This window comes from Pangasianodon hypophthalmus, chromosome 2 (assembly GCF_027358585.1).
Source record: "Pangasianodon hypophthalmus isolate fPanHyp1 chromosome 2, fPanHyp1.pri, whole genome shotgun sequence".
Classification (NCBI taxonomy): Eukaryota; Metazoa; Chordata; class Actinopteri; order Siluriformes; family Pangasiidae; genus Pangasianodon; species Pangasianodon hypophthalmus.
Window position 1 is genome coordinate 8,596,079 of NC_069711.1, and position 22,160 is coordinate 8,618,238.

The 22,160-nt window shown below is 37.8% G+C and overlaps 1 protein-coding gene across 1 annotated transcript in view; it reads left to right on the top strand.

The window, feature by feature from the left end:
• The window catches only part of camkva (CaM kinase-like vesicle-associated a), a 37,393-nt gene extending 16,714 nt beyond the window's left edge, over positions 1 to 20,679 (top strand). The window contains exons 2-11 of the mRNA XM_026930251.3: positions 10,056 to 10,198; positions 10,292 to 10,423; positions 10,613 to 10,687; positions 14,827 to 14,965; positions 15,261 to 15,381; positions 15,720 to 15,795; positions 17,071 to 17,207; positions 17,380 to 17,458; positions 17,575 to 17,662; positions 17,782 to 20,679. Coding sequence (XP_026786052.1) covers positions 10,104 to 10,198; positions 10,292 to 10,423; positions 10,613 to 10,687; positions 14,827 to 14,965; positions 15,261 to 15,381; positions 15,720 to 15,795; positions 17,071 to 17,207; positions 17,380 to 17,458; positions 17,575 to 17,662; positions 17,782 to 18,048 — 1,209 coding nt within the window. The 5' untranslated portion in view covers positions 10,056 to 10,103 and the 3' untranslated portion in view covers positions 18,049 to 20,679. The remainder of the gene's footprint in view (positions 1 to 10,055; positions 10,199 to 10,291; positions 10,424 to 10,612; positions 10,688 to 14,826; positions 14,966 to 15,260; positions 15,382 to 15,719; positions 15,796 to 17,070; positions 17,208 to 17,379; positions 17,459 to 17,574; positions 17,663 to 17,781) is intronic.
• Positions 20,680 to 22,160: the final 1,481 nt, after the last annotated feature.

Sequence of the window (22,160 nt, forward strand, 5' to 3'; positions counted from 1 at the left end):
TGAACAGTGTTAGACATTACAAGCATTGAATATTCAACAAAAGACTCTGAGGATGACAAGATATTTTAGAATTTGCATGCCAAAATCGAATAAGTTTGAGCTGGACCAAGTTGTAGTATATGTAACAGTAAAATAACATTATTTTATGGAATAATATGGAAAAGATATTTGTAACCTGTTGTATTTGTTTGATAGGCATGATTGAGAGCAGGCAGAAATACTGATCAAGATGATGAGAAAAACAAAACTGTAATAAGACGTAAACACGGTTTTTAATTGTGCCACTATTTGTGCCTTTTTATATAATGCATCTGTGGGTCTAGCAGGGTTGTGGGTGGCCAGAAGGGTGATTAATTAAAGACCCTGGAACTCTGCTGATGAGCAGTGAGACGCCCCTGCCTTTGAGCTAGCTATTTATGTAATGACTCACCTCCTTTTCAGGAGGCATTGATGATTTTTATGCATATAGCACTAAGTTGGATTGGAGTTGTATGATAGTTTAGTTCTCCATTCCTGTTTTCCTGGTGCTATTCTGGAATGGCTTGAGCCAGAGAGTAGACAAGACTGAGATAATACAAAATATATTTACAAAAGGTCTTTGCAGCAACCTGTCTCACTCGATTATTTTTAAGTAAGCAGAGTACCCAGTACATTTACATTTGTCATTTGGCATATATGTTTATTCAAAGTTCCCTACAATTGCACAGAATACACCAAAGCATCCAAGGTAAGCAGGTTAGAGTTAATGATTTTGCTCATATTTTGGAATTTAAACCAGCATCCAGTTCTAGTCACTAGGCGCAGAAGTTACTATTACCCAGAGTAGAGTTTGGAGTGTCTGTGCTTGCACCTAGGTCTGACAATAAAGCACTATAAAAATTTTTGTTTCTACTGACACTATGTAGTGTAAGGTTTTGGCATATATACAGTGTAAAAGAGGATCAAGCTTCAATACCTGTGGTATATGATATCAAGTCACTGGGTCCCTGACTGCAAACAGCCTTGCTGAGATCTTTTCAAATGCTTTATCTCAGCTGTGCAAGGTCTCCTGCTGTGCTTGTACCACACCAATTATTAAGCGGTTCTAACAGTTCTTTTGGCTCTTCCTCCTGTCCTCCTTGTCCTGAAAGGACACTATCATCTGGTCAGACCCGACAATACAATGATGGTGTCATACATGAATATACAGTAGTGGGGGGTGGCACAGGCTCCACAGTTTGGCACTTTTCTAAACCACATCTCAAATGGTAGTGGGTCAACTGCAAAACTGTATGCAATAGCCTGAAAAGTCTTCCACCCATGAACAGGTCTGAGATCATGTATGTTTAGCCTACGTTCTGCTTTACTGAAGGTTTTTGGAACTTAGGCTCATTTACATCATCTGTGATGTGAAGAAATTTATGACATCCATAACAAAGCAAGTACATAACGCAAGCAACATACAGTTTTATAAGATTAGACTGCACCTATGTAGCAGGGCGCTTAACATCATAGTAGCTACCGACAATGCCTAAAACAGCATTTAGGTTCCTTATATTTATTGGTGTAACAGGCTGGAGGTCCTGTGCATTGCTGAGATGACAATCAATTGTGCTCAATAAAACAGATCCAGCTTGGTCTGATCAGTGAGTTCAGCTGGTGTTTCAGTAGTGTTTTATTGTATACTTTTACTGCAACTGTCTTGTTTTTTTAATTCCAACTATTTAATATAATATTTAATATAATATTGACTTTGGGGATCATACAAACATTTTGAATATTTTATGCTGTGTTCCCTGAGACTTATATGTCAGAAGATAGCTGTGGAGATTATATCATATGACAAAATGGGACAGGATTCTTACAAAACATTGCCTTATTTGAACAGTGTTAGATATTATAAGCATCGGAAAAGTGACAAATGATGTGTATTCACTTATAACAACATACCCTGTTCTGCTTTCGTGATCTCAGAGTGTCTGGAAAACAAATGATTCATCTCAGATTAAAGAAATAATACACCAATGATAACATCAAGCAGGTTAAAACAAGAACCTACAATGGTTTTGACTTTTTCTTGTGATCAATTCTTTATTCATTTTTAATCTTATTACACATACAATTGTGTAATAAAATAAAAATCAAATAAGAGTGTCACACGAAAAACAGAGATTACAGAAACAGCAATCATAGAAAGACATCACACTAAATGGAAAAAGTAAAATACAGCATTCAGGGTGGGTTACAAAGGGCATACATTTCAGTCGTCAGTGGTTAGGTCTTCAGAATCAATACAGTCTTTGTCCATGTCCTTATTGTAGCTGGCTTGGACTTATTAATCACAGCAATCACTCTTTTTGGCAGAGGTGAGGCCAGTGAAAACTAGCCTCTTCTGAGTCTGTGTAAAGGTAAATGAGCTGTCATCACATAATAAACATAGACAGGGATTTTCCCTAAGGGTGTTCTTAACCCTTGTGTTGTCTTAAGGGTCAAAAATGACCCGTGACCATTTTAACAGCAGAAAAAAAACCCTAAATGATGTTTTTTCAACTTGAAATTTGATGACTCCAACATTAGAAAAAATGAACCATTTTCTATTTTCATATTTTCATGAAGGCTTTACACAGCTAGGGTACAAAGATTGTCTTAGGGGTCATTTTGACCCGCCAGCTATAAAACCATTTATACGCCACAAAAACTACAGACACATCGCAGACACACACTGGCACACACATGCACACTCCAACGCGCACACACACAATAAGAAACTAAGATTGTGTGCTATTGATTGATCTCTCTCTCGTCTTCCCTCCATGACCCCACGCATGACTCAAGCTCAGACAAAATAAAAAGAATTTCAGACAGAATAAACATGTCTTGAAAGCATTATTTACTAATAGAGAATGCTTATATATAGGTGCTGTAGATTGCAGTACCCTAGTTGTCTTTTTGCCAAAGTCATGAGAGATTGTTTCAGTGCCCAGCAAGTTGCAGATCTGATTACTTCAGGTGTCCTGGAGGAAGAAGATAACACTGATGTGGAAAAGGAGGAGGTATCTGAACAAGAAGATGGGGAAGAGTACAACCCAGAGAATGATTCCTCATCTTCAGATGAAGAAGAAATCCCCCAAGCTGACAAAGAAATTTTTTTGTCAAAGAACAGCAAAATATCATGGTCTTCTTTACCATATGGCAACCAGGGCAGGATGGCAGCAGAAACTGTCATGAAGATGACCCCAGGGACAATAAGATATGCTGTTTCCCATGCCCAGGACATTGTCTCAGCATTTTTCATGTTCATTACACCAGCCATTGAAAAAATCCTAGAAATGACCAATCTACATGGTTTCCATGTAGACAAGTGACAAGTGGAAAATCGTGGATGAGACTGACCTGCGTGCCTACATAGGGCTGCTAATCCTAGCAGGTGTGTATAGGTCCCGAGGAGAGGCTACATCTAGTCTCTGGGATGCAGAGAGTGGAAGAGCGATTTTCCGTGCCACAATGTCACTGAAGGTCTTTCACACTCTTTCAAGAATGTTACGGTTTGATAACCGTGAGTCAAGACCTGCAAGATGAGTGACAGACAAACTGGCTACCATAAGAGAGGTCTGGGAGAAGTGGGTGGAGCGCCTGCCGTACCTCTACAACCCTGGGCCTGAAGTGACAGTGGATGAGCAGTTGGTTCCATTCAGACGTAAATTTTTCAGTGTAAATTTTTATTTTCATATCTGTAATGTAAATTATTTGCAATGCTGATTATCCTTTGTCAAAAGGTCGCTGTCCTTTCCAGCAATATATGCCCAGCAAGCCAGCAAAGTATGGCATCAAAATATGGGTGGCCTGTGATGCACAATCCAGCTATGCTTGGAAGATGCAAGTGTACACAGGGAAGCTGACCAGTGGAGGCCCAGAGAAGAATCAGGGGATGCGGGTTGTACTTGATGTGAGAGATGGATGGAGGGGTCCCAATGTCACATGTGACAATTTTTTCACATCTTATGCTGAATCTTCTTCTGTTCCATGTGAGGCTGCAGCTGGAGTAGGCAAGAGGAGGAGATGCCAATTCTGTCCCCCCAAAAAAAGACTGTAAAACAAACACTATGTGCTCAACATGTAAAAAATATATCTGCAAAGTCCATGCTCACACACTGTCCTGCTGTCCCATATGTGTTAATTAGGTCAGATTTGTTGCCAAAAGGTTGATAGATATTATAGTTGTATTTATAGTCAGGCTGTTGTTATTATAGTTACTGTATGCCTGCTTGTTCAATAAAATGCATTCAGAACTCCTTTCTGCTGCTTTAACTTTTATGAATACTGTCTTGCTAAAAACTTTTTACACCTATGTAGGTACCTTTAGCAGTAGAAAAAATAAACATGTACTTTAGTAAAAAACAAGTGGTGCCCACTGATTAAATATTGATGAAATACTGCACACTGAGGAGGGAAAACCTAGACATTCACAGAGCTTGTGATGAATGATGAGGTTGTTTCTTCATGCAAAATAGATTTGAGGATTGAAATTAAATTTAGCTGCTTTATTTTAGAGGTTTAGTGAAAGCGGGTCATTTTTGACCCTTAGGACAAGGGGAGTATGCAGAATTCTAAGACCACACAAGGGTTAACCTCTTTGGTGGAACAACGCATAATGGTTTCTACTTTATAGCCTAATTGTGGCATTAAACATTTCAGCAACATACAGAACAAGTCATAATCTTCTTATGTTTGTATGATACCATACCAACTGCATAATAATTGTTAATTATGCCTATATTAAATATCAGCACATCCACACAATACCAAAATAATTAACAAGAGAGCTAAGTATATTTAGACTTTTTCAAGGAGAAAAATCTTTTGCCAGTATGTGTTGCCAGACAAAGATCTAGTTGAACAATTTTCTGTTCCATAAAACAGAATCAGGATTTAGGTCCCCCTGATTTTTTAACATCAATAAACATTAACTCTCGAATGAAGCACATACAATGAGGGGAAATAAGTATTTTAACACTTGTTGTTTATACATCCATTGCATAAATCCACTTCAAATTTACACACAGTGTCTTGATTTTGTACTTATAAATTTAAATACAACATCCCTGTCAATCATGTTCAATAATATGCAGGTTGAAAGTTCATAGGACCATAACTAGTAGTCCCAGACAGGTGTGCCATGCAAGATTTCACAACACGCTCTCAGACTATTGATAAGGACAGTAAGAGAGAAGCCAGCAGTCTCTTGAAAAGAGTTGCAGGATGACCTGAAAGCAGCAGGAACAACAGCTATACAGAGGACAAAATGCAATGAACTGTAGCACAATCATCTCCATTCCTCCATCCTACACAAAACTCCTCTGCTAAAAAAGAAGCACAGAGATATATGTGTATAAAAGCATTTGGACAAATCAGAACTATTTTGGAACAATATACTCTGGTCAGATGAAACAAAAATAGAACTCTTTGGCAATAATTCAGCTTGTCATGTTTGGAGAAAGAAGGGTGGTGCAAAGGATCCCAATAATGGCATACCCGTAGTGAAGCATGGTGGTGGGAGCATTGTGATATGGGGCTGCTTCTCTGCAAACAGTACTGAGGCATTACACGTCATCAAAGGAAACATTACTGGAGCAATGTACCGGGACAAATTAGAGGAGAATTTAATCTCATCATCCAAAAAACTGAATCTGGGGAGAAGATGGACATTTCAACATGACAGTAACACCAAACATACAGCCAAAATAACAGAAGAAGGCCTTACATGGCCTAGCCAAGCTCATGACATGAATCCCATTGAAAATTTATGGAGGATTTTGAAATTGCTACCCTTGGAGTCTTGGGGAACTGAATTATTTGCAAAGGGAAATGATCCAAAAATTGAAACACTGTGCTGCAAAAAGCTAATCACTTCTTAGAGTCTCTAACTTGTAATTGCCAAACAACGTGTTTTACAACAAAGTATTAATGTTGGTAATTTGTGGTGTCCGAATACTGTTTCCGCCAACAATTTCATTTTTTAAAAATATCTTTTTTATGCTTTTTTAAGAACACATCCTTTTTTGTTCTTATTTATAAGTACTGTACAAAGTCTAGAGACATTATGTGTGTAAGTTCGAGGTGGACATACGCACTGAAAGAACATTAAATAACAAAAACAAAAGTGTTGAAATGTTACAATTATTAAACACCAAATGTTATTTCTTTGGTCGTGAGATTTTACTTATTTCATTTTTTTGTTGTTGTTGTTTTGTTTTTTTTTACATTATTTTCCCAGTCCAATTATCTCCCCAGTTGCTGCCTGTTCCCACCTGCTGTCTCAGTCTCCCTACTTATACTGCACTATCCAATCTAGAAGTGTGAAGCAAGCTCATACATATCTGAGACATGTAAAGCCAGCTGCTGCATCTTCTGAGATGAATACTGACTGCCCACATCTGTATATGTGAGCTGGCTGACACCTATGATTGGCCAGCAGCTTAGCATAAAAAAACACTAATGAGTTATAGATATGGTAATTAGATTATACAAATGGAAGCTTGAAATGAAAAGATGAAATGCACCATCTTTGTTGTAATACTTACAAAAAAAGTATTAAAATATTTATTTGTAAACATATATATATATATATAATATATATATATATATATATACACATATATATATGTATAATATGATATATATATGTATATATATATATATATATATATATATGTATACACATATATATATCATATTATACATATATCATATACCACGCACTGAAGTATATAGGTATAGTGTCATACAATGTTTGTGCCAATAAAACTAGAATGCATTTTCTTTTTTTTCTTTTTTTTCTTTTTTTTGCATATCCACCTATGCATCTATTCAAGCTTCTTTGATTCCACAGATCTGCAACATGCGTAGTATCTCACTCTCACATCTCAGATTTTATTTCTCTTAAAAGGAAAATACTACAACGCCACAGGAAGTAAGTAAGTAAGTTACTTAGTTAAGAAGTATGAGGTAATTAAAGCCTTGTGCTGTTTCCTTTTTAGAGATAAACAATAAGAATGTAGAGCCATATCGCTGGTAAAAGATTATTCAGGTTACCGTCTCTGAGCTCCTCCACTGGTGAGCAACAATACATTAAGAACCTGAAAGCATTAAGATAGAGTTCTTACAGCTGATATTTTTTCTAGGGCTGTCACAATTGCATTTCCAAGTACAGAAAAAAAAAAACTAAGGTGGCAAACCAATAAATCATAAACCAGTATACAATAGAAATAGCAGATGCTTCTTATCTCATCTCAACTAACATTGATCAAATCCCTGTTGTGTAGCAACTTGTGCTTTATTAGGGTTTGAAAGTGTTGTTTACAGCAGTACTGTCATAACTGACTCATCTATGCTCTCACACACACACATACACACACCGCGCACACACACACACACACACACACACACACACACACATAGTCTTGGACTGTCAGCTCGCTACCTAGATTGTTTTGTGGTTCTATTTTGAATGTGTGCTCCTGTTATTAACGTTTGGACTACTGAGCAAATGCTGACGACAGAAAAACACTGTTCTTCACATATCAGAATGTTATTTCAATCAATCAGGGCTTTCTGTAGCAAGGCATCTAGCTAGCATCACTATGTTTGTTAGTTAACTCTAGCTACCATGCTAGCTAAGATACAGGCTAGTTAATAGTTGCTTAGATAGCTAAGTATAACTGAAAAAACATATAATTATTAAAAGGCAGTGCCAAACACAAAAGTGATTAGAAGACACCAAACCAAAAAAACGATGTGATATTAAATATCAATGCTTGCTTCTGTGCATGTTGCTTCTGTTAATGCTTGCTTCTGTGCATGTTGAACATCATTGCTTATTCCAAGGTAAATTGTAAATTTTAAATTGGCAAAAATGTTTCTACTGGTGCAGTAGAACACTCGTGCAGATATTTAAGTTTGACTGACAGAATCAATAAGTGTTCTAGTGTAGGTGGAACCCTGAGACATTCAGATAATGCTGTTCGCATTGCAAATGCTTAAAACAGAATGCGATTTATTCCAGATGTCCAGATCTTTTCCAAACATCTTCAAGATGTACTGTATGCATGCTTATGCAGTTAGCAATGACTGTGCCAGTATGCATGCTGTAAATTGTTGCCAACTGAATAAAAGACAAAGGAGCAGTGTTTCGAATGGAGTATGGCTCGTCACTGCTATTGGCTGATTGGCTGGCAGTTTGAAAGGATCAAGTTTTAGTAGTCTTGCACTTTATGCCCCATCCAGCTTTGTGCACAACCAGGCATCATAGTGCAGGTTGACATTTGACGGTTTATTCCTTGGAGTTATCAGTTCAATGATGAAGTCCAGAAACAGTTAGGAATAATGTTACATTGCTGTAAGACAGAATTTATGCTTTAGCTCAGCATAGTTTCCAAAGTACCTATTCACACAGATAGTATGTGTACAAACATCTTACCAACCTACTTTTTACCTGAAGTGGGAACTTGACATCCAATTTCTAAGCTGAACGGTGGCACAAAGAAATGAAAGCAGCATCAGAATCATCCTGTTTCCCATCTGCAACCGCCAAGGCCCGAGCTTTTTTCTCTACAGGGACTGAATTGACATTGAGGTCTGCATTACATTTGGTTTGTAGCTTCCTTAGAAGAGCAAGAAATAGCAATTCAAACATTACCTTCAATCCCCACTATGTACCCCAGTTAAGACCATGTTGCCCATCAGACTCAACGTCTTTGATTGAGCATGCACTGTGTTGGTCCTTCTCTGATTAACAAATCCCCAATCCTGAAGGCAAGGACATGTGATCCTCTTACTACGCTGGGCAATGAAAGGAAATTGCTTGATGTGATAAGTGGTTATAGACAGGGTTTAAATTGGGACATGAGGAGGCGCTACTTTTTCCATGGCTTACAACATTTTTCATTCACGAGAGAAAAAGAAGCATATTGTGTAAGAAAAAGTAGCAGGACTGATGGGCATAAGTTGGATTTCCTTTAGACTGTCTGTTTCATTTAACTTCCTCCCCCGGATAGTTCATCTTCAACTTTAGTGGTTTAGGCAGAAATGCCCTGCAGGAAAGGCAAATGCCAAGAAACAGAAGTAAAAAGCAGAATGAATTTGCATCACATGCAATGGTAAATATTACTGACTTGGATGGCATCCAGAAGTGCCTAGGAATTGCAATGCGTTGATTTTAGATGCCACGTGATCCTGTATATTGTTCTTCTGAAGAAATTTACTGTTTTTATTAGTTAATTTTGATGCTTAAATCATTGTTTGATTATAAATAATTATTAGCAATGCATTAATTTTGCTGAAGGATGGATCAAAGAACTGATACTACTCCAGTCTTGATTTATTTTTTTTTAATACACTATGATAAATTATGAGTTTACTCATGTAAAAGTGTTTCCTACTAATTCTCCTAATAAATCTTTTACATAGAGAAAGAAACGTCTCACAAAGCTGACTCACTTCTCCATGAAAACACACAATAGAAAAGCCTGTGCATTGTAATGCGATTATTGGATATTTTGCAGATTGCTTTTCCAATTAGCAGTTACATCAGCATGTACAAGAGAAAACATTGTGAAAAGATCATTTCTACTAATTTGTGCATTGGGTGTTGTGTATGAGTCAGCTTTTACTATATCGTTACATAAGAGTATTGCTTTTTCTGTGTTCTGAAAAGGCATATTATGGTTTGCTTTTGCTTAATTGCGACATGATATTATACATAGCTATGCTGTAATACTGCATGGTGTCTTGAACAATATGTTTAAGAAGAAAAAGTGATATTGTTTAAGTTTAATATTCATGAAATCATAAGAAAGTCTATGACCGCCAATCTTGTCCTTTTGCCCTGACCATAACTGTTCATAAAAAGTTGGCCTGTCCTAAGTTCTCACTAAGACCCTTGGATATATCTGTAACATAATTTGCTTTTGTCTGTATAGCCTCTATCTCAAAGGTAGTTGGACACATCCATTTAAATTCAAAATTGCTGTGTTTCTATGTAAATTCTTCATCCTAAACTTTTATATTTGTTTTTGTAGGAAAATATAACCTACTTTTTGTCTTCTGTCTGGGGGCCCGACGCAGCCATGCCATTTGGCTGTTTAATTTTCGGAGAGAAGAAGGATTATAACAGTCCTGGTGAGGTCACTGACAAATATGACCTGGGGCAGATGGTCAGATCGTAAGCATACCTCAACCTCTACACTCTTATTTATGTTCTTTCATTTGTGATCATATTGCTTCATAAATTAGTTTTTGCTCTCTACAAAAACAGGGAGGAGTTTTGTGAGATTTTTCGGGCGAAAGACAAGAACACACAGAAAATGTACACCTGCAAGAAATTCCTAAAGAAAGATGGGAGGAAAGTGCGAAAGGCTGCAAAGAATGAGATTCTTATCTTGAAAATGTAAGTTATTGATGTTCAGTGTCTCAGAGTTATTGGGAACCAGCAACTACTTAATGTATAGCTGTTTTGTTTCTAAGTAGCCATACTGGGAGTTAAATTTTTTTGCAAGTTAACGTCCCTTTGTAGAACTTTTTCTTCTGCTTCCTGTCTCACAGTCACAAACTGTCTCGTCCTCTCTTATCTTCACAGGGTGAAGCATCATAACATCCTCCAGCTGGTCGATGTCTTTGAGACAAGAAAAGAGTACTTCCTCTTCCTAGAACTGTGAGTGCTATTGAAGTGTTTGTGTGTGTGAATGGTGTGTGTGTGTGTGTGTGTGTGTGTGTGTACATTATGAATGCTGATTTAAGTCGGTTCTAGGGCTGCACGTTATTGAAGAAAAGTGCTATATGCGATAACTTGTTAAATAATGCAATACGAGAATCAATTTAAATTATATATATATATATATATATATATATATATATATATATATATATATATATATACATGTATAAAAACTGAAAATGACATAACCAACATATGTTTCATGTTCTTTTGAGGAAAAGAAAGCATTCTCTGCTATCTGCATCACCCTAAAACTTTGCCTTTTTGTAACTTTTTGAAGTATTGAAATCATTCAGTTATCGCAAGCCCTTGCGATATGCGTATCGCGATATTTAACAAAATTACAAAGTGACTGTATGAGGTAGTATTTAATATAAATACCATTGTCATATGACCGTCATTTCTCTGGACCCTTCTCACCGAGTTCAAGCCGGATTGACGCTGGTTTCAAATAATGGGAAACCCTGGCCATGTTCATAGAACCATCTGGTGTTTATAGAACCACAGTTACATACAGTATGTAACTAGCATTCTATTTCGCCCATTCTAACTAAATTTCAGCTCATTTCCATGAAGACCAACTGGTTAGTATCAGTCATGGATATGTTAAAAAAAAAAAAGGCAGCTGACTTTGTTATCATTTTTATTAATTGTAACAAAAGGGATGAGACAGAAACAGATGCTAAAAAAGAAAGGGAGGTGCTGTTTCTGTTTCTAAATCTTGTTGACCCACTGCTCACAAAATTCAGCTCTGTTCCATATGTGCATTCTTGGATTTTAAGAACTCTGAATTGCCACTGATGAGCAGAGCAAATTGGGACATTGAGAGAACAATGTAATTTACATGGCTGTATTGTGGAGTATTTTGCATAATTAGGCAAGCTAATTAATATTGGTATTTGTGTTGTTATATTCATGTTGTTTAAAGGGTACTTTTGTATGACCCAGAGTTCTGAGCCAAGTGTTTGTTGCAAGGTTGAGGCCATATGGAGCTTAACACAGAGCAAATATGCAATTGACCTCAGTCTTTTCATGGCATCATGGAAATATTGCAACCTCTCATTGTACTACTCATTGTACTATAGTCAGGTCTTATGGAACTCCAGTGCAAGGTTGAGATCCCACACATGGCTCTTGGAGAGTATGGTGAATGGGTGTCTTGTGCCTTTGCCCTTCAGAAAGGTTGTGACAAGTTTAAGAGCCCTCAAAGAAATGTAATCCATGGTGCTGGGAACCATTGCAATGGCCCCCATATACACCTTTAACCTAGATAGGAACATATTGTAGTCTTGCAGTCTCTGCAGGACGACCAGAACTCTAGGAACTGGGTGCTGGAGTGATGGAGTGTGCACCATTTACACTGAGCACACACAAACCCCAATGTACTTAGGGCTCTTGTGTTCAGGAGTGTCTCCTGGACTGCTGGGTCGTAGTCCCCAGCCTGCATATTGCTTCTCACAGATCTGGCCAAGGATGCCAAATGTTTCTGTCAATTTGGGTCAATAGATCTATTCAGGGAAGAAACTGCCAAAGTTTTCAGAGTACTAGTAAGATCAGCAGTGGAAACCAAGGTCACACTATACACTTTGGGGACACAAACAGGACTCTGTGACCTGATCAATGAATTCTATGCAGTGTGGGCAGAATCAGTGGCAGAGGTGGAAATGTGTACAGTAGACAGTGAGGCCACTCTATGGCCAGTGTGTCCTGACCCAGTGGACTGTCGAGCTCTGCCAAGGAGAACCACAGGTGACAATGAGTGACTTGGCATCACTGAAGAAGGCCACTTGTGACCTGACAATGAAATGGCTAACTAATTGCCTACATGCACCAATGTTGTAAAACCTCACCAGAATATCATCACTGCATCTGCATTTGGTGCTTGGGCAGTGTATGTCTGAATATAGTGTTTCCACCAATGAAATCACCAGTGATGCAATGCAAGTTGTGCAAGTGATGCAAGCATGTGGCCTAGACCAATCCATCATGTTAGCTAAGGCACACCACACAGAACCTGGGCAGGGTATTCCAGAGGTCCAAAACCTCCTTTAACATTATCCTAGTATTTACACTGTGGCACAAAAAAAATCTTTCTGACTGGTGTCGTATGGAAGGAAGCATTCTGTGCTATGGGCTGCACACCAGCATCCTGGTAAATTTGGGCTATCATAGGGTGCTTGGAGCCTGCCAGTGGTGCACGTGAGCTGGAAGAGGCCAATTCAGATTCATTTCTGGATGCTGCATTTCTGGATGAAGCCAGAATTGAACACTTCAGTTTAACCGTTGGCTCACTGAAACACTGGAAATCAGGAAGGAGAATCAGCTTTTTGGCTATAAAGAGGACCATGCATGAGCTTCTGCTGCATGCAGTTTCCATTCCAGGATCAAAGATTTCAGCTAAGACACATCTAAAACCAGGTCATCCACAGGTCTAGAAAGGGACTCTGATTACTTTCTTGGTTTCTTACTGTACTTATCAGTCATTGTTTGGCATGAATGTTTACGACTAGCAAGTTCTATAATCTGCAGTACTTGGGTCATATTATGCTCTGAATCAAGGTATAAATATGGCAGCGGAGTGTGACATGTTGGCATTGAGGACGGCCAAACCAGAGACTGCTTCTCTACAATGGTCAGTGCCAAGACAGTAGACACATAACTTATCTTCCAGGAAAATTAGACATTGGCTGCACAAGCGCAGCATGGCTCATTAGTCAATCAGATCTGAAGCAGTGTATAGTGGAACCCAGCTAACTAGGTAGGCAATCAGGACAAGTGTGCCTTATAGGAGCAAAAAAATACTTGCAGAATATACCCACATGCCCGCTAGTCCCACTAGGAAGGTAGAGGGTGTGGAAGCTGGGGAATTACCTGCAGAGAGATGAAAAAATATCCCGGTGGAGAGAATGAGGGTTAGTGGAGGAAACTCAGCTTATAAGCGAAAGACCCTCTGGTCAGCAAGGCATGAGGAAGATTGAGCGGTGTTGTCGAGGGAGGGTAGCAGTCTGGCTAGTAAACTCAAGAACAGGCAGTGGACAGTAGATTACTCATCCATGTTAGACATCCTAAGACACAGGCTTGATAGTCAGGAGACTTTGAGGCCTGTGGGACTGAGCCGATAAAGTGCTGAGGAAGGCCGCACTCTGTGGTGATATAGGGGAATGAAGGGAAACCGGTGTTAGTGGAGTCCGAGTAACATTGCAAGCTCATTGGTGGACCACTCAGCAATGCTGTTGCCACATATTCACAAGCTAATAGTTCACCAGACAACAGGTGATGTGAAAATTTCAGACTGTCTAAGGAAAGTCACACCCAATGAGGGACTGTGAGGTGAGACCTGTACCATGCACCAGAACAGTTTGTAGCTAACTCTTGGTCAGCACAGGAGTAATAGACAATTAGGCTGGCAAGCTAATGAGGGAACTCAACTCAAGCTAGCAGTCATGGAGTTTTGAATAGCTCCAAAAAGTATGAAATACACTCACCACAGCCATGATGATGAAAGTAGATATGAGGAGCCTATCGCCAGGTTTAGAGGACAGGTTACCTGTAGCTCTAGCCATAGTCACAAACATATAGTCACAGATAGCACCAAGGTAGACATGAATTCCGACAGGTGCATGAGGCAAGAAGCAGAAATGGAAATGATAGCCGGATGACAATAGTATTTATATCAAATATTACATCATGTGTCTCGGCATGCATGTGCACACAAACAAAAAGGCATCCAGCTGATACTGACTGGCGCTGTTGGTTAGGATTGGTGAAATAGAACTTCTTTTTACAAGTCAAAGCTTAAATGAAAAACTTTTTCATTTTTCACTTAATTGTCTATTATACTGAAATTAAAGCTTTGTTGGAACACTTGTTGGAACATGCCTTCCATAATTATGTATAATACTATAATAATACATATAATACAGTTATATTTGATAATAAGACTAAATATGATTTCTTTTCACTAGGTGATGTTTTGATAAGCATTCTCAAAAAGACTTTTTCACTTTTTTGTGGCAGACCATTAGGTCATATATGAAAGTGCTTTTAAAGGTGCAATTTCCCTTCATCTGCTCTAGAGCCACAGGAAGGGAGGTGTTTGACTGGATCTTAGACCAGGGCTACTACTCAGAACGTGACACTAGTAATGTTATCAGACAAGTGCTCGAGGCTGTGGCTTATCTTCACTCTCTCCGCATTGTGCACAGGAACCTGAAGGTAACATGCTGCTTTACTCCCATCAAGTGGCTGCAAGTGGTATTACACTAGCAAGACAAGTGTTCAGATCGACAGATAGACAAATGGATGAATGTATTGTGCACTACATTCAACTCAGTTCCTTATTGTTTAAAAAAATTATTATTTAAAAGCATTTTACAGTTTATATAAGACTTCAGTCTTGTGTTTAGGATCATTTCATTATGTCCTGGAACTAGAGTAAAAAGATATTGCTGCATACAATATGGTTAACTTTCTCTGACGACCTCGGACTATCTTCTCCTCTCCCTTTTAGTTGGAAAACCTTGTTTATTACAATCGTCTGAAGCACTCTAAAATCGTCATAAGTGATTTTCATCTGGCCAAACTGGAGAATGGACTCATTAAAGAGCCTTGTGGAACTCCTGAATACCTTGGTAAAAACTATCACACACAAGGCTGCTAGACAGATGCATACATTAAATTTTCAGATCATTGGTCTTTGCATAACCTTTTATCTTGCTCTACAGTTTTCTCACAATATTGTTAAAAAAAACCTTTGTACCACTGTTGTTGTGTTGCAACAACTGCCATTTTAACTGCCATTACATTATGTACAATATAGGGTTAAGGTATGTGTCATCAGATGTAAATAATGCAAACATGTACACTTTATTTTGTATTTATCAGCTTATACTTATATAGACATACGTTTACATATGCAAGCAGTGGTGCATATAGAGGTGGTTGCTCAGTCAAGTGTTTTTGATTTCAGCTCCAGAGGTAGTCGGCAGACAGCGATATGGAAGACCAGTGGACTGCTGGGCCATCGGAGTGGTCATGTACATCCTGTCAGTGAGAATCAGTTTCTCTGTGTGTTTCCTAACAATACCCACAATTTGGTTTATTTTATTTAACTGGTCTGTGTGCGTAGCCCCATTCTGCCATTGTGTGTGTGTCTGTAATTCTCTGGGTGTCATTAAGAATAGTTCAATAATCATTGCTCTTCCAGGCTAAGAAAACTCATGCTTAAATAGTCTAGAGTAACAATATCAGTGAGGTATATGAGACCACAAGGTTGTCCTGTTACTGCTTTAAAAACAAGTAAGAAAAAAGAAACCAAACAGCAATTCTGTTTATAATTGGACATTTCTGAAGAGAAGATGCTTGTAATTGTACAGGACTTCCAAACTTCATGTTTATGTTACTGGATTATTCTCATGAGTATCTGTAAGATCTATAAGGAGATCACAAGCTTTCTGAAGACATTCACAGCAGTCAGTGGAAGTTCTCAGAGCATGTTTTTTGTTGGTCACTTTTCATCATCCAAGGAGTTCGCTGTCAAGATGTGCTGTGAGTATATGTTATTACATCTCTTGTTCTGTTCCATCTTTTTTGAGTCTTTTTATTGTGTATTCTTTTGTTAAAATCTATTGCAATTTATACAACAGTTAGTTCCAGTCCACTAATTTAATTGGTCAAATGGTGTTCCAAGAGCACGTATATTTCCTATAACCACACTGGAACGTTTCACTGTGTGTATCATTTCACTTTTCTGTGTTTTCCATGTAAAATTCCACTTCCTTGTTTGAAACCATTACTACAGTAATGTTAGCGACATCATTAGCGGACATGGCAAAAGATACTTTTCAGGAATATAACTATTGGCTTAAAATATGTAAGCTTGTTGGCTGAAAATGAAAAGGAAGAAGGCACAGAGGAATGTACAAATCAATGTGAGCTAGCTATCCAGCTAGCCGACGTGCTATAATATAAGTCGCTTCTTTGGGATCTATTTCCACTAGCAGAGCAAAAATAAACAGAACATTTGGCCATATTGTATATTGTGTCTGAAATGTCACTTATTCAAATATTAATTTCTTTTTTATAGAACTGTTGTATAAAAGCAATATCGCACAATCACAATTATGTGGTTATTCTGAATATTGGCACAGCTATGACTCTCTATGGCACGAGCTCGCAGGGTTTTCAGTATAACTGCACTCTTGCCCGTGCAATATTGCTGAAGAAACATTTTCCAGTCATTTTTATCAGTCTGACCAGAACTGCTTTTTTATGATGATGCACTCATAAAAATATGTACTGAGAATGTTTTTCTTCACCAGACTGTCAGGAAACCCTCCTTTTTATGATGAGGCAGATGATGATGATGACGACAGTCATGACAAGAACATGTTCCGGAAAATTCTGTCAGGAGACTATGAGTTTGACTCACCCTACTGGGATGATATCTCAGATTCTGGTAAGGGGACGCACCAGAGTTTTTGGAGGAAATATTTCACAAAGCTTACTTTAGCAGTTTTCCATAAAGTCAAAGTTCAAAACTATAACCTAAGTTTTTGCCTTGTCCTATCTAAAGGGTTTGCCTTGTCCTCTTAGTACTGTTAAAATAAAAATATGTTTCTGCATTCTAGCTAAAAGTCTAGTTGCATCTTTAATGGAAGTGGATCAAGACCAAAGACTGACTGCACAGGAGGCAATCAGCCATGAGTGGTAAGAACCCTCTTTAGATATCTTATGCTGTTTGAATTTTGCCCCATTACTGCAATTTGGAAATCTCATATGCTTCTGAGGAAATGTATTTGTCTTTTAATACATTCATTATTTAGGATATCTGGGAATGCTGCTTCCGACAAGAATATTAAAGATGGTGTGTGTGCTCAGATTGAGAAGAACTTTGCGAAAGCAAAATGGAAGGTAAAACAGTCATTTTAGATCATGTTGCCAATAAATGCTTGTACAATTTCCTCTCATTATTTTCAACATAAGTCCACATTTCGCTCACAATTCAGTATGTTTTGTCTTCTTTGATGCAGAAAGCAGTCCGTGTGACCACTTTAATGAAGAGGCTCCGAGCTCCAGATCAGAGTGACTCTGGAGCCTCGAGTCCAGCTCTAGGAGCATCGGCAGGATCAGTGACTCCGAGCAGCACACCAGTTGCCATGGCTGCAACCCCTGAACCTCCCTGCAGCACCGTTGAGCTTCAGGAAATAAGAGCAGGAGAGGCTCCAGCACGGTGTAATGGAGAGATTCCTGCTCCACTGCAGCTTAGTGCGGAGACCAGAGAAGAGCAGAATGGCTAACATGGATGTACACAAAGGCAAACACACTCATTTTAGAATGGAAGACATATTGAAAATCACTGGTCAAGTGAAGCTAACTTGTAGAGAGCCATTTACTCATAATCATTTCGTTTGCATATCCTTCCCTGTTTGTACGTTTTTGAATTGTTCATATCTACTTACAAACTGTTTAGAGTAACATAAAATGACAAAGGGATCATATTTAAAATGGAGCATTAGTTCATGTTAGTTCATGTCAAGTACAGTCTAAAAATTTAGAGGAACAGTTTGTAAATAAAATAAAATTATAAGCAAAATGCAATTTTGCTTCCTGTTCATATTTAGATGGATGTAGGGACAAAGTAGCCTAATAAATGAACAATTGAAAAACGAATAAATGAAACATAGAAAATGGAAAGGAAAATGATGCAGTTTACATGCCTAACTGCATAAGATTTACCTATCATGATGTTAGTATGTTGCTGAAAAATGGAATTTCCCGTTACGACTTGTGTCTAACCTTAAGTTCTAATTTTTCTTTGAAAGTGAAAATCTGCTGTATATCTTTCCTGCCAGTGTCTGAGAATAAATCACCTTTTACTCTCTAGTGACTCAAAACACAAACATATAGCATTCTTACTGATGTGTCAAACGTAAAACAGCTATAGAAATAATAACAGGGGTTACAGTGACGTGTGGTAATGACTCTCATTTAATGATTTGATGTCTTTTATGTGTAAACATCCTTAATACTGCACTGTTAAGTGTCAGTATTCTCTGTTATTTCTTGCTGTACAAATGCCTTTTACTCTGTTCATCTCATGTTGATGCCTTTGTCTGTCTTGGTGGCATTTACGCTTATTGGGCCTGATTTCTCAGCGTGGATTTGAATGAATTTATTCATAAATCTTTCACAAGGGCACTTACACAAGAAATTCATTATTCATGAAACTCCAGTTAGTTCGTAAAAACACTCATATCCTATGAGCGCTCCTGAGTTCATGTAAATTTGTGCCTATAAGGAGACTTAGTAATGTTACCCCAGATTGTTCGGTTTCAAATAATATTATTAGCACAAATTTTAAATATGGATTACGCTTTCAAGTTTAAATCGCTTTTTTTATTTCAATTGCACGCAGAATTTTTAATGACGATTTTCTGAAACTCAGTCGTTTCATATTAATGGCAAGAAAGAAAGCAATCCAAAGCAAATCCAAAAATGAAGACAAATAAAATTAGCAATTGAATTAGGACAAATGAAATGACACCCTATACTGTAAAAGGAGGAAGAGTTAGTGTATGTCTACTGTATGGTAGGCGACACACTGCGGTGGCTGAGCTGCATTACTGGAAGATTTAGCACTCACCACACTTAAGAGGCGCTCTTTCGCCGCACTTCGGAGGCGCTCTTTTGCCACTTGGTCAGCATTTTGTCATTTTCAGCTCTCTGTGCTTTGCCTTTTATGGGGTTTTAAGGAAGTCACTAAATGTAAATCAGCTGTGCCATGAACATGCTTGGTAATTTGGTGATTGGCATTTATCAACATACTCACATGAGTACAGAGAAAATCAGCATTATGAAAACTTGTAAATCTGTCAAGAATTATTTAAACACATTTACTAAAAGATTAATAAATGACACCCATTTCATGTGCCATAAATTTACTGTATGTCTAACTCTAAGCTTTCAAGTTGGCTAGTTGTCTCTCAGAAGAGATGATTGCTTAATAAAAAAAAAAATATGTGCATGTGTCTTTATTGATCTTGATGTTTTGTAATGAATCTATTCTGTGCACATAAACCTTTGTCTTCACATGTATTTTATATTTTCTTAATGAGGTTAAAATGTCAAATTCAATCAAGCTTTTACTATTTATTGTTAAAATCTAAGACATTTTGCCAAATAGATAAAGCATACCATTGGACCTTTTAACAGTTTGCTGTCTAAGGAAAAAATTTAATACTAGTTCAGTAGTTTACATCATCTTTGACATGATTGGTGTTTTCATTACCATTTACATTTGGATCAAATACACTACACATTGACTTAAGACCTAGTTTGATTGAATTTGACTGTAAATTATGTTTGTTGTGTAGATGTGGTAGATATATGTACTGCATTTCACAGAGAAATGCATAATATACCGAATACAGTTGTCATTGTGTAGTTAGTAAGAAAAACAAGTCCATCAGTGGGTTGTTAATGGATTCTGTTTAATGTGCAGTACAAACTGAGCAATATCTCTATTGCTGTGATACTGTGAAACTGCCATACTGGTGATGTGGAGGGCCACTTGCCATATTTCATACAGATTGTTGAGCAATTTACATCATTGTTTCATGCTCAGTGTTCTGTTTTAGTTATACTTTAGGACATTATTGTACTTCGCAATTAGTTCCTTTTCATTTAACAAAACTTAGATTTATTTTTAACAACTGATTACATTGTTGTAGCCATTTTAACAAGTCACTAATTTCATTTGGTAGTTTTTTTAAATGATTTGTTTATGTATTAGTTTAACATATTTAGTCTATGCTGAGTCTATTCTCTGTTAATGTATCAATGCAGTAACTAACACACTTTCAACAGCAGACTCACCCTTATAAGTATCATGTTTGTGTTTGAATTGCATCTCTAATAAAGACATTGCTTAGGCTAAGTGTTCAGTCCTGTTCGTTATTTAAGCTGAGAGAGAGAGAGAGAGAGAGAGAGAGAGCTTTAATCAAATGCAGCAGTAGGAACATGGGAACAGTTCCTTCAAGTTTGTACAGGTGAAAACAGACTGCAAGAGGTTTAATCATTAGCATGACATAATTTTGGATTGCTGCATGCTGTTAGCTATAAATCATTCAGCCTTTCATATTTACATTTGTTCATTTGGCTGATGTTTTAATTCAAGCCAGTTGAGATGGTATAACTGAACAGTTGAGGGGTAAGAGTCTTACTCAAGGATCCAACAGTGGCACCATGGTGATGGGATTTGAACTTACAACCTTCCAATCAATAGCCCAAGTTATTACCAACCAAACATCTGAAGCTTTCCAAATCAGTTAATAGTCGTTTGGTTTAGGCCTGTTATATCACAGTATTAGTCCAATATTCCTACTATGTTGTGATTATATGCATCTTTCAGTCTAGAATATACATGTGAATTTTCCCATTATTCCAGAGTTCTTTAAGGTAAAAATATTCAAATATCAAGGCTGGAAAAACTTGTAATACAAAGCTCATTTTTAGTTTGGCTATGTAGGTACATGGGCGTAACAGTTTTGAAAAGTGCTAGGGACAATAATGATAATGGTGCAGAAAAAAATCCTCTACATTGTGTCCTCACCGGGAGCCAGTAAGAAGGAAAAAGATAAGGAAAAAGTTAATCAAAGGGCACTCAAGCAGGCATACCCATGATGGCTAGTCACAATACTGAATGGGAGGGCTAAAAAATTCTACTTGATATCAGTAACTCTGCTTACTGGCATTTGATCTACTTTATGGCATTTGATAACAGCAAAACAGATGATGTGTGTCCCAAAACATTGAGGCTTATTTATTTTTCTTACATGAATAACAGGTGAGTCTTTTAACATCAATTGTTTTAGGATGGTGTGCATTTTTTAATGTATCCACATGAGACCAACCACAGCAGCAGAGAGTGAGTCACAACTGCAGAAGCTCCAAGCTGAAGTAGAGCATCAGGATAAATCAGGCAGGTCTGGAGGGTGGGAGAAGCAGTAGACATGTGTCAGGATCATGCACCAGCATCACAGCAGGCACCAGGAGAACACATCCAGCTCGACAGAGAGTGAACAGATAGGTATGCTCTTATTCTACAGTGGTGTAAAAGAGGTGTGTACATTATGACAGACTGGGATTGACAGCATTAAAAAAAAATTAATGGAAATCAACCACAGTACCACCACTGACCATATATTTACACAAAATTTGAGTTATAGTCTTCAATAGGCTCTATAACTGTAAACCTACAGAGTGGATCAACAAGGTAGGTAAAGTGTTATGTAAGAACACACAATGTATTTCCCCACCACCACCACCACCACCACACACACACACACACACACACTACCAGGTGTCACTACTGTGCTGATAATGGGCCAAAATCCTAATACAAACTCAG